Consider the following 14,037-nt stretch of genomic DNA (forward strand, 5'->3'; position numbering starts at 1 on the left):
TGGCATAGCGGGTAAGTGCTACAGCTGCTAACTGAAGGGTCAGCAGTTCAAATCCACCAGGCGCTCCTTGAAAACTCTATGGGGCAGTTATACCCTGCACTATAGGGTCGCTATGAGTCGGAATCCACTCTACAACAACTTTTTTTGTTTGTTTGTTTGTTATTCTTTAATGGAAGGCTCTCTTGTGGTGGGATGTTCAAACACTCACTGCTAACTGAAAGGGTGCCTGTTTGAACCCACAAGCCATTCTGGGGAGAAAAGGCCTGGTCATCTTCACTCATAAAGATTACAGGCTAGGCAACCTTATGGGGTATTTATACTCTGTACTACAGGTAGCTATGAGTCACAGACGACTCGACGACACCTAATAAAGCAAAAATTCTTTAGGAGTATATATTTTGTTGCCTCCAACAGAACATTGTCTGGCTTTCTTTCTTCAGGCTTGTCATCAGGAAAGACCAGTTGCTGGAGGAGAACATCATATTCGGTGAAGCAGAGGGCCAAAGAGAATACGGGAAGCACTTCATGAGATGGATTGACATAGTGGCTGCAACAATGGATTCACACATTCCAATGATAGTGAAACTCTGTGGAGCAGTTCTACTCTGTCCTACAGGGTGAGGACAGCACAGATCCAGGCAACGTTTTGTTCTGCTTTACATGAGTTCGCCATGAGTTGGGGTCACTCAGTGGCAGTTAACAACACCAACCTTTGGTGATGGACTTTTTTAACACCATGCGATTCCATTGAGGTCCATCCCCACTGTTGTGTGCATCAATAATTTGTTCTTTTTTACTGCTGAGTGTTGTTTCACGTATGGATTTAGTAAAGTTGGATTCATTCATTCACCCACAGAAGGACATTTTGAGTTGTTACCAGGTTTTAGCTATTATAAATAATGTTTCTGGGAACATATGTGTAGGGGTTTTATCATGAACATAAGTTTTCATTCCTCTGGGATAAACGTCTAAGTGTGGGTTGTTTTAATTTTGACGAAGTCCAATCTATCAATTTGTGCTTTTCATCCATATGTTTGCATGTAACTATATTTCAGTGGTTTATTACCGAGTGGTGTTAACTTGCGTGAATAGACCACAATTTATCCGTTCTCAAGTAGACGAGCATTTGGTTTGATTCCAGTTTTTGATTAGTACAAATACAGTTGTTAGGGACATTTGTATATGTTTCCTTATATGGAAAAGTGTGTCATTTCTCTTGGGTAGATAAGAGTAAAACGGCTAAATTTTATGGTAATACTATGTTCATCTTTTTTAAGACCCTGATGCTTCAAACAAATTATTTGTTAAAGTATTTGCAGCGTTTTAATTTTCCACTAACAGTTTATGAATGCTCCATTTCCTCCACATATTTACCAAACAGCTGATATTCTAATAGATGTGTAGAGACATGTCATTAGGGTTTTAACTTGAAATTCACTGAAGAATAATGAACTGAACATTTTTAGGTGCTTAATTTACCAACTGTATGCATCCTTTGGATAAGTGAATGTTCATTTTTATGGTAATTTTTGTGTGCTGTTTCTTTTCTTTTTTTTTGTTTTTGAGTTGTGAGACCTCTCTCTGTATATATTATGGAGTCCAGGTACATAGTGGTTAAAGAACTGGTGGCTAACCAAATGGTTGGCAGTTCAAGTCTGCCAGTTGCTCCTTAAAAACCCTATGGGGCAGTTCTTCTCTTCGAAATTGGGTTGCTATGAGTAGGAATCAACTTGATGGCAACGGACCGGTGGGGGCGGGAGAGAGAGTATATATTTTGGACACAGGTCTTTTATGAGTTGTATTATCTGAAAATGTTATGTCCCAGAATACAACCTGTTTTTATACTAATGTCTTTTAAAGAGGAGAAGTTTTAATATTTCATGTGGTCAAACTTCTTACGGATTTTGCATTTGGTATTATATTGATGAAATTCTTAAATGTATCTATAGAGTCATTGAAAACCCACTTAAAATCCAAACAGCCTTTAAAAAAAAAAACTAATAAGCTGAAAGTAAATTTATCAATAAATGTTAACGTTTTAGTCCTATAACTGTATTGTAGAGTCTATTAGATTTTTTTACATTAAAAAAATCATCTATTAATAAACAAAGTTTCTCTTCTTCTTTTTCAACCTAGATCCTTTCTATTTATTTATTTATGTTTTTATTGACATACTGTATTTCCTAGAACTTCCACTAAAACGTGGAATAGATTTGGAAAGACTAAATTTACTTGTTTTGGTCCTGGTTTTACTAAGAATGTATTCAGTCTTTCAAACCATGTATGATCGTAGCTGTAGGTTGTTCATGAGTGCCCTCTAACAGTTTGAGGAAGCTCCATTTTAATACTAATTTGGTCAAAGTTTTATCACAATTATTGGGATTTTTAAAACTATTTTCTCTACATCTATTTATATGACATTGTTTACCATTTCTAATTTGTAATTATGGTGAATGTTATTAATTGATATTTTAATGTAAAACTAACAATGCTTTCCTGGGGCACACCTAATTTGGTGTGCTATTACCTTAACATATGGCCAGGCTCAATTTCTTAAATTTTCCCTTAGATTTTTCACACATGTGTTCTGTTGTTTTCTTTTAATGCCTTTGTCTGAGTTAGATATCAGGGTAAAGCTATTCTCATATAAAAAGGCAGATATACCCTTCTCTTAGGTTTTGTGGAAAGTTTGTGTAGAAATAGCTAATTTTTTCCCCCCTAAACACTTAAAAGAATTTCTCAATCAAACCACTTGGACTGGTTGGGAAGGGGGTGAATTTTAAATTTAAATTTCCATTTTGTTACCTTTTTCATAAAATATATTTTCCTGTGTGTTTTCTAGTCTCTACATACATGGAAATATATCATATCCCTCCTTGCATGGACCTCTTATGCAAGGATATATAATTAGAAAATGACTTCTAAACAAGGGTAATTATTGTTTTCTGGAGAGATAAGGCTAGCAATTTATGAGACAAAACACACAATCAGGAAGCAATATCAACCCAGGACAATAAAAAAATAAAAACATCTGGACGTTTCTATGGCTGGCCTCAGTAAATTTATCTTAACTGATATAGCCCCTGACAGAGAAAAAATGGGCTGCTTTGGACAAAAACCAGATACTGAGATGATCCTCTTGAACATAATAACTTTATTTTGTTACTCTTTATATTTATATTACAATATAATAATAACAAATAGTAACAAAGTAGTCATGTTCTAAGGATTCACATATGAAAGTAAAGGCACCGATGATGAAAGAGAGGAATTTCAAGGTTCAGAGAGCAGACATTTGAGCAAATTCAGATGGCTGGGTATTTCCTATCCTCCCACTGCACTGAGCCTTCTTCCAATCAGAATTAGCCACCCCGGGGCAGAGAATGAGAAATAAAACAGAAGGTGTGCATGTGCAGTCATATACACAAACACGCAAACACATACTTTATACGTTTTTTTCCTACTAGATGAGGAAAACACCAGATACTTGAAACTCTTCCTGTATCTACTACAATTTCACTGTGCTACACAATATATTCACTAATCTTCTTTTATTTTTTAAAAATCTATCACCCCCTAGCACATTCTAAGATGCTATAAAATTTCTTAATTATTACACTTATAGTGCATCATTCCTGCTCAAGGAAGGCAATACTTTTTGCTGTTCTGTTTATTAATCTACTTATAGCTCTTAGTAGAGTGGTAGAAGGCAAGGTAGAAATATATGTTTAGCTAATCTGTGCATTTGTGCTTGCTATTCCCTTTGGAGGCACACAGAAAAACGTTTAAAGCCCATGACATAAATTATGAATCATAGTATAGCAACCTTTGAGAAAATAAATTGCATAATTGTCCTAAAGTCCTATGTAAGGCATATTTTACATCTTTATTCCTCAAACTATAGATCAAGGGATTCAACATGGGAATAACCAAGGTGTAAAATATGGAAGCCACTTTATCAGTGTCAAAGGAATGACTGGATTTGGGCTGCACGTACATGAAGATTAAAGTCCCATAGAACATTACCACCACAGTCAGGTGGGATCCACAGGTGGAGAAAGCTTTGTGTCTGCCCTCAGCTGAGTTCATCCTGAGAATGGCTACAATGATCGGTATGTAAGAAACAAGAACTATTAGGAGGGATGAAATCAAATCCAAAGCTGCTAAGGCAAGAAGGATCAACTTGATTTCAAGTGTGTTTGAGCAGAGCAAAGATACCAAGGGGAGACCGTCACAGTAGAAATGCCTGATGACACTGTAGCCACAGAAGGATAAATTAAAAATCTTTGTGGTGATCAGAACAGAAACAAATGTGCTGTAGAGATAGGTGATTGAAACCAACACCCAACACGTCCTCTGTGACATGATGACTGTGTAGAGAAGAGGGTTACAGATGGCCACATAGCGGTCATAGGACATTGCTGACAGGATAAAAAATTCACTATTTAGAAACGTAATAAAGAAAGCTAGCTGTATAGCACAAAAATAATAGGAGATTGTGTTTTCATTGACCACAAAATTGACTAGCATTTTGGGTCCCACAGTTGTTGAATCACCAAAATCAGTGATAGCCAGGTGTCTGAGAAAAAAGTACATGGGGCTTTGTAGCTTGGAGTCCATCTTAGTGAGGATGATGATGCCCAAGTTGCCCACCACTGAGATCATGTAGATGATGAGGAACAGCCCGAACAATGGAGCTTGCAACTCTGGACAGTCTGCGATTCCCTTCAGAATGAATTCATTCAGCACTGTTAGATTATGCTTGTCCATCTAGAAACCTACTGTAAAAAGAGACTTGAGCATCATCAATAGCTTCTATGTAGTATCATCTGGTAGGTTTTTAGTATACAAAGCCAGTATGTATAATGTAAATTCAAAGTTTTCATTTTAGGATATTTGAATACATAAACAACTTCCACAAATTTTGCACACATGTATACACATATACATGTTAAATAGATTGGTTGATACATTGATAGATGAAACAAAAATGAATAATATGTTAAATATTTACATGTAAGTTACAGGGATACTTATCGTACTCTTCTTAAAACTTTTGTCTTTTTCGTATACCTAAAAAAATGCCTCTAAACATTTTGCATTCTCTATTTCAAAACATTACATTATGAAAACTCATGACTATAGATGGTCCAGGTTGGAACAGTCAACGTACTAGACAGATTTTGGATATATATATGTATATACATATATATATACACACACATATATATGATTGATGACAATTGGGATTGTCTTTATACATGAAAACATTCCTAGAGATTTATGTGTATAGATGCAACCTCTGCTATACCTCCATTTGTACTATATACAAAGAGATACTTTGGGTTAATAACACATGTTATATGAACCTATTTATTCCCACCTGAAAAATCATATTCCAACACTTTCTTGCAGGGTTGTTAGGAAGGATGAATGAGAATTAAGTTCTTCAATGTGTCTACAATACTTGAAAATAAAATAGTGTGTGCCTGGGACTATTTGTCTATCTGTCTGTCTTTCTGTCTATCTGCCATCATCATCTATCTTTTTTGGATGTAGACAGTAGTTAGTTGAAATTTTTTTATTGTTGTTAATTGTTTTGATTTTTAAGGTATTTATATGTAAATTCTTCTGAACTGTGCTTTAAGTTCTTTGTTACCATATTCATGATGAACAGGTTCATTAAGATGTTATCGTTGTAACTGACCCCAGCCCCATAGTCCATAATACCCGTTCTATGACTAAAGTGTCTAACAGTGCCATTCTTTAGTTTCTTTTTTGGTCTACTTAAAATGCTTTCTCCTCCAATTGGGCATTTGTATTGTAACTGACACATTCTAAGCTTTTTCTAACAAATCAGATATATATTTTTTTCTCACAAGGAAACCTAGGCTATATTAGGAAATCTGAACAAATAATGAAAAACTGATGTCATAAACTCCCTCTTATAAAAAAGAATCCTTTACTTTTTATGAAAAAAAGCTTAAAAAATCACTGTATGACACAATAGCATAGGAGAAAAAGGAAATATACTGGTTATGTCATATATGTGAATTATTGCAAGTTACTTAGGATCTTTTTGAACATGAACTATGTCCCATTAAACACTGGAACGCCTATGTGCCATGTGATATCACAGATAAATTTCCGTATAATCTTTAAAAAAATGTATCTGAGTATACTAGAGATGTTTTAAAATACAAGAATAGCCCTACTGGTTGATATAACAGAACTGTAGCTTTAAAACATCATGATCATCACTACTTCATAAGTATGTATGTGCATCTGCCTATCTACCAATCAATGAATCTATACATCATCTATCGATCAACTTTTCTATTTATTGATCTACATATCTATTTATCTGTCTATCCTATATCTATTACCAATACCATGAGCAGAACAGTCTCTGAGTAGGCTATTAGCAAACAAATGCAGAAATTAAATTTCATAGCACAAAATTATATTATAAAAGTGAGTACATGAAGTCCACATTCATCTCACACAAAACGTATCAAGAACTCAATCAAATTTCTTAATATTTTCCCGCCTATGGAATCGACTCGAAGGCACTGGGTTACTGGGTATGAAAAGTGGAGCCTCAAAAATGTCACTACAGCATTCCAGTTATTAGTAAAACATGGCACTACAAAAAAAAAAAATCTACCTTTTTCCTGTAATGAATCTGTTTTAACATCCCATGCACTTCTTAACATGACATAGTGGGAAGAATTTATAGCATTCTCTCGGCCTTTAAGCCTCTCCCTGAGGAGATACCAAGCAATGTGTTAATTATGTCTGAAGCACTTGAAAGCTTAACAAAACATCTACAGTGTCTGTTAATTTTCTAAACAATTTAAATTCACCAGGGAGTTAGTTTCTTTTAGGCATGTTTATTCATTTATTCTCAGTCAACTTTCAATTTGTCCCATCAAGGGATCTGGATTAAAATATTTTACTTTTAGGACAGACCACTTGATATTTCCCCATTTCAGTAATGTTTTTACATGGAATAAAATTAATACATTTCATATCTATGATATACTGTTTCTTTGTGTTTTTTTCTATATTTATATATATTTACTTCGGGGACAGATATTAGTCAATCCAACTCCTCCTTTTTTTGGAAATTGTCTCTTTAAGACTTCTCTTTATTTTATTTTATTAGATTAATATATTCTATTTAATTGGCATGACTCAAAAAGAGAAGTAACAACTACAAACATCTAATAATAATCAGAACATGGAATGTACAAAGTATGAACGTTAGAAATTAGAAATCTTAAAAAATGAAATGGAACATGTAAAGATGTATATCCTAGGTCTAAGTGAGTTGAAATGGACTGATATTGTCTGTCTTGAACCGGACAATCACATGGCATACTATGCCAGGAATGACAAGTTGAAGAGGAATGGCTTCGCACTCATTGTCAAAAAAAAAAAAATTTCAAGATCTATCCTGAAGTACAATGATGTCACTGATAGGGTAATATCCATATGCCTACAGGGAATACCAGTTAATACTATTATTATTAAAATTTACACACCCAATACTAATTCAAAGATGAGGAAATTGAAGACTTTACCAACTTAGGAAGTCTGAATCTGATCAAATTGACAGTTGATATACAATAATAATTGTTGTTGTTGTTAGGTGCCATCAATTTGGCTCTGACTCGTAGCAACCCTGTGTACAACAAAAATAAACACTGCCAGGTCCTGTGCCATCCTCACAATTGTTGCTATGCTTGAGCCCATTGTTCTAGCCACTGTGTCAATCCCTTTTGTTGAGGGTCTTTCTCTTTTTCACTGACCCTCTACTTTACCAAGCATGATGTCCTTCTCCAGGGACTGCTCCCTCCTGATATAATGTCCAAATTTGTGAGTTAAAAGCCTTGCCACTGTTGCTTCTAGTAAGCATTTTGGTTGTACCTCTTCCAAGATAGATTTTTTTCCTTTCTTCTGGCAGTCCATTGCATATTCAGTATTCTTCATCAACACTATTATTCAAAGGCATCAACTCTTCTTGGGCCTTTTTTTTTTATATATATAATTTTTATTGCACTTTAATTGAAAGTTTACAAATCAAGTCAGTCTCTCACACAAAAACTTATATACACTTTGCTACATACTCCCAACTACTCTCCCCCTAATGAGACAGCCCGCTCTCTCCCTCCACTTTCTCTTTTCGTGTCCATTTCACCAGCTTCTAACTCCCTCTACCCTCTCATCTCCCCTCCAGGCAGGAGATGCCAACCTAGTCTTAAGAGTCCACCTGATCCAAGAAGCTCACTCCTAACCAGCATCCCTCTCCAACCCATTGTCCAGTCCAATCCATGTTTGAGGGCCTTCTTTATTTACTGTCCACCTTTAGCATTCATATGGGCCAAGTGAAAACACTATGGCTTGGGCCAGGCACACCTTAGTCCTTAAAGTGACCTATTTGCTTTTTAACACTTTAAAAAGATCTTTTGCAGCAGATTTTCCCATTGGAAACTGTCATTTGATTCCTTTACTACTGTTTCCATGGGCTTTCGTTTTGGATTCAAGTAAAATGAAATCCTTGATGGCTTCAATCTTTTTGTTTCCTTTATGTTGAAGTTTAATGCATACTGAACTCTGTGGTCTTTGATCTTCATCAGTAAGTACTTCAAGTCCTCTTTATTTTCAGTAAACAAAATTGCATCATCTGCATTTTGTATTTGTTAATGAGTCTTCCTGCAATCTTGATACCTTGTTCTTTTTCATGTAGTCCAGCTTCTTAGAATATTTCTCGGCATACAGATTGAATAAGTACGGTAAAAAGATACAACCCTAGCACACACCTTGCTTGACTTTAAACCACACAGTATCCCCTTGTTCTGTTTAAATGACTGCCTCTTGGTCTAAGTAAAAGTTCCTCATGAGCACAATAATTAAGTGTTCTAGAGTTCCTACTTTTTGCAGTGTTATCCATAATTCATTATGATCCACACAGTCAAATGCCTTTGCATAGTCAATAAAATGCAGGTAAACATCTTTCTGGTATTCTCTGCTTTCAGCCATGATCCATCTGATATCAGCAATGATATCCCTTTTTCCACGTCCTCTTCTGAATATGGCTTGAATTTCTGGCAGTTTCCTGTTAATGTACAGTGGCAACTGCTTTTAAATGATCTGCAAAGTTTTCCTTGTGTGTGACAATAGTGATATTGTATGATAATTTCCACTTTCTGTAAATATTATCTTTAGTGTTAGTTTGGTCAAAATTTTATCATAATACGGGGCTTTAAATTTTTTTCTACATGTATTTATGTGGCATTGCTTTTCAATTCTAATTTGTTATTATGGTGAATGTCAGTAACTGCTATTTCAAAAACAATCATACATTCTTGGGTAACACCTAATTGAATATATTAGTGTCTTTACCTATTGCAAAACTCAGTTTCTTCATTTTATTCTTTAGGTGTTTTACATATATGCTCTGTTATTTTCTTTTCTTTTAATGTTTTCAACTGTATTTGATATCAGGGTAAAGCTATACCCTCTTCTTCAGTTTTCTGGAAGAATTTGTATAGTATTGGATTTTTTTTTTCCCTAAATGTTTAATAGAATTACTCAATCAAGCTACTTGGAATTGATCTTGGAATGGATAGAGACTATTTTAAATTTCCATTTTTTATCCTCTTTAGCAGCGATTTTTTTTTCTCGTGTAATTTTTCTAGTCTCTACATAGGTGGAAATTTATCATATGCCCTCCTCATATGGTCCTAACCTAAAACTCAGATTGAATTTTTTTTTTAATAAAACCCAAACCCAGTGCCATCGAGTCTATTCCCACTCATAGTGACCCTATAGGACAGAGTAGAACTGCCCCATAGAGTTTCCAAGGAGCACCTGGTGGATTCAAACTGCCAACCCTTTGGTTAGCAGCTGTAGCACTTAACCACTAAGCTACCAGGATTTCCTTTTTTTCTTAATAGACAATCTTAATGTATCTAAAATCTACTTAATTTTTTCTGATTAAGAAATTTTTGAAGGTTTAAAGGATAAAGATAAGAAAACGTGGATGGAAAATTCATAGGGAATATGGAGTAACTATGTCCAGAAACCATGGCAAATATGTAAAAAGCTACATATCACACCTCACTCACCAGAAACACAGCATAGTCCAAACCTTGGGATTATCTCCTTTTGCTTCTTCCAAACGGAATAATCAAAATGATGAATTCAAACAATAGATCCTGATCAAAATATAGTGCACACTCATACTAACCAAATTTGAGGAAATTCAGCCAAACAAAAACAAGGCAAGGAACCCTACTCATCATAAAATAAACTTCTTATGCAAGGATGCTTAAACAATTAGAAAATATATTTTAAACGAGAGCCCCAGACAAAAAAACCCAGTGCCGTCGAGTCAATTCCGACTCCTAGCGACCCTACAGGGCAGAGTAGAACTGCCCCACAGAGTTTCCAAGGAGTGCCTGGCGGATTTGAACTGCCGACCCTTTGGTTGGCAGCAGTGGCACTTAACCACTATGCCACCAGAGTTGTTTTCTAAAGAGATGAGGATAACAATTTAGGAATCAATACCAATCTGGTAGAGAAAAAAAAAAAAAACGTAAAAACCTGGAAACTTCTGTGGCTGACATCAATAAATTTATCTTAACTGGTATATCCACTGATGTAGACAAAATGGGTTGATTTAGACAAAACCAGATACTGAGCTGATCCTTTTAGACATAATAACTTTATTTTGTACTCTTTTTATTAGTATTATAAAAACAATAACAAAGTAAACAGCCTCTAAGGGCTTGGATATGAAAGTAAAGGCATTGATGATGAAAGAGAGGGATTTCAGGATTTAGGAAATGGATGTTGTAGCAAATTGAGATGAATGAGTAGTTCTTCAAATCATCCCACCACACTGTTGAGCATTCTTCAAATTAGAATTAGCCACCGCGGGGCAGAGTACGAGCACTAAAACAGAAGGTGTGCATGTCTGCGCACATACACACACTCACTATTCTTATTCTTTTGAAACTATTGGTCCCTAACACATTCGCTATACTATAAAATTTCTTATTTATGCATGTAGTACTTCTCTCCTGCATAAGGAAGGCAACAATTTTTATTGGTTTATTTATTAATCTATTTACAGCTCTTAAAAGACTGACTGGTAGACAGCAATACAGAAACATAGATTGAGCTTATCTGTGTTTTTGTGCTTGGTATCCCCTCCGGAGGCACACAGGAAAATATTTAAAGCCCATAGCATAATGTATATGAATGACATGGTATAGTGAACTTTGAGAAAATATATTACATAATACTCCTAATATCCTATGTAAAGCATATTTCACATCTTTATTTCTCAAACTGTAGATCAAGGGACTCAACATGGGGATAACCAGGGTGTAAAATATGGAAGCCATTTTATCAGTATCAAAGGAATGACTGGACTTGGGCTGTACATACATAAAGCTTAAAGTCCCATAGAACACTACCACCACAGTCAGATGGGATCCACAGGTGGAGAAGGCCTTGTGCTTGCCCTCAGCTGAGTTCATTCTGAGAATGGATACAAGAACAAGGAGGTAGGAAACACGAACAATTAGGAGGGATGAAATAAAATCAAAAGCTGCTAAAATAAGAATGATCGATTTGATTTCATGTGTGTTTGAGCAGAGCAAAGATAACAAGTGGAGACCGTCACAGTAGAAATGCCTCATGACACTGTAGCCACAGAAGGATAAATTAAAAATCTTTATGGTGATGAGAAAAGAAACAATCGTGCTGTAGAGATAGGGGATTACCACCAGCACCCAACATGTCATTTGGGGCATGATGACTGTGTAGAGCAGAGGGTTACAGATGGCCACATAGCAGTCATACGACATTGCTGACAGAATAAAAAGTTCACTAGTTATGAACACAATAAAGAAAGCTAGCTGTGTAGCACAAAAATAATAGGAGATTGTGTTTGCATCCATAACAAAATTTACCAACATTTTGGGTCCCACAGCTGTCGAATAACCAAGATCAGTGATAACCAGGTGTCTGAGAAAAAAGTACATGGGAGTTTGTAGCCTGGAGTCCATCTTGGTGAGAATGATGATGCCCAAGTTGCCCACCACTGAGATCATGTAGATGATGAGGAACAGCCCGAACAATGGAGCTTGCAGCTCTGGGCGGTCTGTGATTCCCATCAGAGTGAATTCATTCAGCACTGTTAGATTGTGTTTGTCCATCTTGGTCTATCAGGAAACCTATTCTGGATAGAGGCATAAGCATTGTCAATAGCTTTTATGTAGGACCATCTTGTAGATTTTTTAGTTTACAAAGCCAGTATGAATAATATAAATCCAAATTTTCCATTTTAGGATATTTCAATACAGACCCACCTCCCACTAATTTTATACACATACACATACACACATATATATATTAGATTGATGGCTACATTGATAGAGAGATGAAACAATAATGAATAAAATGTTAAACTTCTAGATGTTAGGTACATGGATGATTATTGGACTCATCTTAAAACCTTTGTTTTTTTCATATACCTAAAAAACTTATGGATACATTTTGGACATTCTACTTCAAAATGTTATCTTTTGAAACCTTATTATTATAGATGGTTCAGGATGGAACACTCAACATACTAGACAGGTTTTGGATAGATACATAATTGACCACAAGGGTATTATTTATCTTTATACATGAAAACATCCCTAGAGTTATATGTATATAGATATATCCTCTGCTATACATCCATTTGTAATATATACAAAGTGGAACTTTGGGCAAATAACATAAGTTTTAGGAATCTGTTTATTCCCACCTGAAAAATCATATTTCAATACTTCCTTGCAGGGTTGTTAGGAAGTATCAATGAGAATTAAAGGCTTCAGTGTGTCTAGGATACCTGAAAATAACTCTAAAAGTGTGTATGCGTAGTACAATTTCTTTATGCATCTGTCTATTTATCTATCTGTCTGCCTATCATCATCATCATAGCATCTATCTTTTTTTTGGATGTTGATAGTAATTGCTTGAAATAATTTTTTTTTGTTGTTGCAGTTAATTGTTTTGATCTTTAAGATATTTATAGGTAAATTCTTCTGGACTGTGACTTAAGCTTTGTCACAATTTCTATGATGCTATCCTTGCAACTTACCCGAGTCCCACATTCCATAACACCAGTTCTATGAGTAAAGTGTCCAAAAGTGCTATTCTTTAGATTACTTTTTTGTTGGTCTACTTAAAATACTTTCTCCTCCAATTGGGCATTGGTATTATAACTGACACATTCTAAATTTTTTGTATCAAATCATGTATTTTTTTTTTCCTCGTGGAGAAACCTAGGGTATATGAGAAACTCTGAACAAATAGTGAAAAACTGATATCACAAACTCCCCCATTGTAAAAAAGTACCCCCTACTTCTAATGAAAAAAAATTTTTAAAAATCACCGTATGATACAATAACATCAGAGAAGAAAATACACTGATGTTGACATATACGTTAATTACTGAAAGTTATTTAAAATCTTTCTGAACATGAAACACATCCCATTAAACATTGGAACTCTATGTGACATGAGTTTCACAGATAACTTTAAGTATAATCTTTAAAAAATGTATCTGAATATACCACAGATGTTTTTAAAAATATGAGAATATTCCTATGGGTAAAGATAACAGAATTATTGGTTTAAAACTTTGTGAGCATCACTCCTTCATAAGTATTATATCTATCTATCTACCTTCTATCTATCTATCCATCTATCTAACTTGCATATATCTATTCCTGAATATTATGGGCAGAGCAGTCTCTGAGTAAACTATTATCAAACCAATGCAGAAATTAAATTTCAAAGCAATAAATTATTAAAGTGAATACATGAGATACACATTTATCTCATAAAAACTTACCAGGAATAAAAGTGGAAAGCAGACAGAATTTACTCAATATTCTTAATAATTTGCTGTAACTTTGAAATCAATTAAAATGGTGCCTTGAAATGTTACTATAACATTCTAGACATAGT

The 14,037-nt window shown here is 34.9% G+C and overlaps 2 protein-coding genes across 2 annotated transcripts; both read right to left on the minus strand.

The window, feature by feature from the left end:
• Positions 1 to 3,804: 3,804 nt before the first annotated feature.
• Positions 3,805 to 4,770, minus strand: LOC126063768 (olfactory receptor 8K3-like). The gene has a single exon (XM_049862158.1). It carries the CDS (start codon positions 4,768 to 4,770, stop codon positions 3,805 to 3,807), a length of 966 nt encoding a protein of 321 aa, XP_049718115.1.
• A 6,422-nt stretch (positions 4,771 to 11,192) lies between these two features.
• On the minus strand, positions 11,193 to 12,233 carry LOC126063769 (olfactory receptor 8K3-like). The gene has a single exon (XM_049862159.1). It carries the CDS (start codon positions 12,231 to 12,233, stop codon positions 11,193 to 11,195), a length of 1,041 nt encoding a protein of 346 aa, XP_049718116.1.
• Positions 12,234 to 14,037: the final 1,804 nt, after the last annotated feature.

This window comes from Elephas maximus, chromosome 20, assembly GCF_024166365.1.
Source record: "Elephas maximus indicus isolate mEleMax1 chromosome 20, mEleMax1 primary haplotype, whole genome shotgun sequence".
NCBI classification, from domain to species: Eukaryota; Metazoa; Chordata; class Mammalia; order Proboscidea; family Elephantidae; genus Elephas; species Elephas maximus.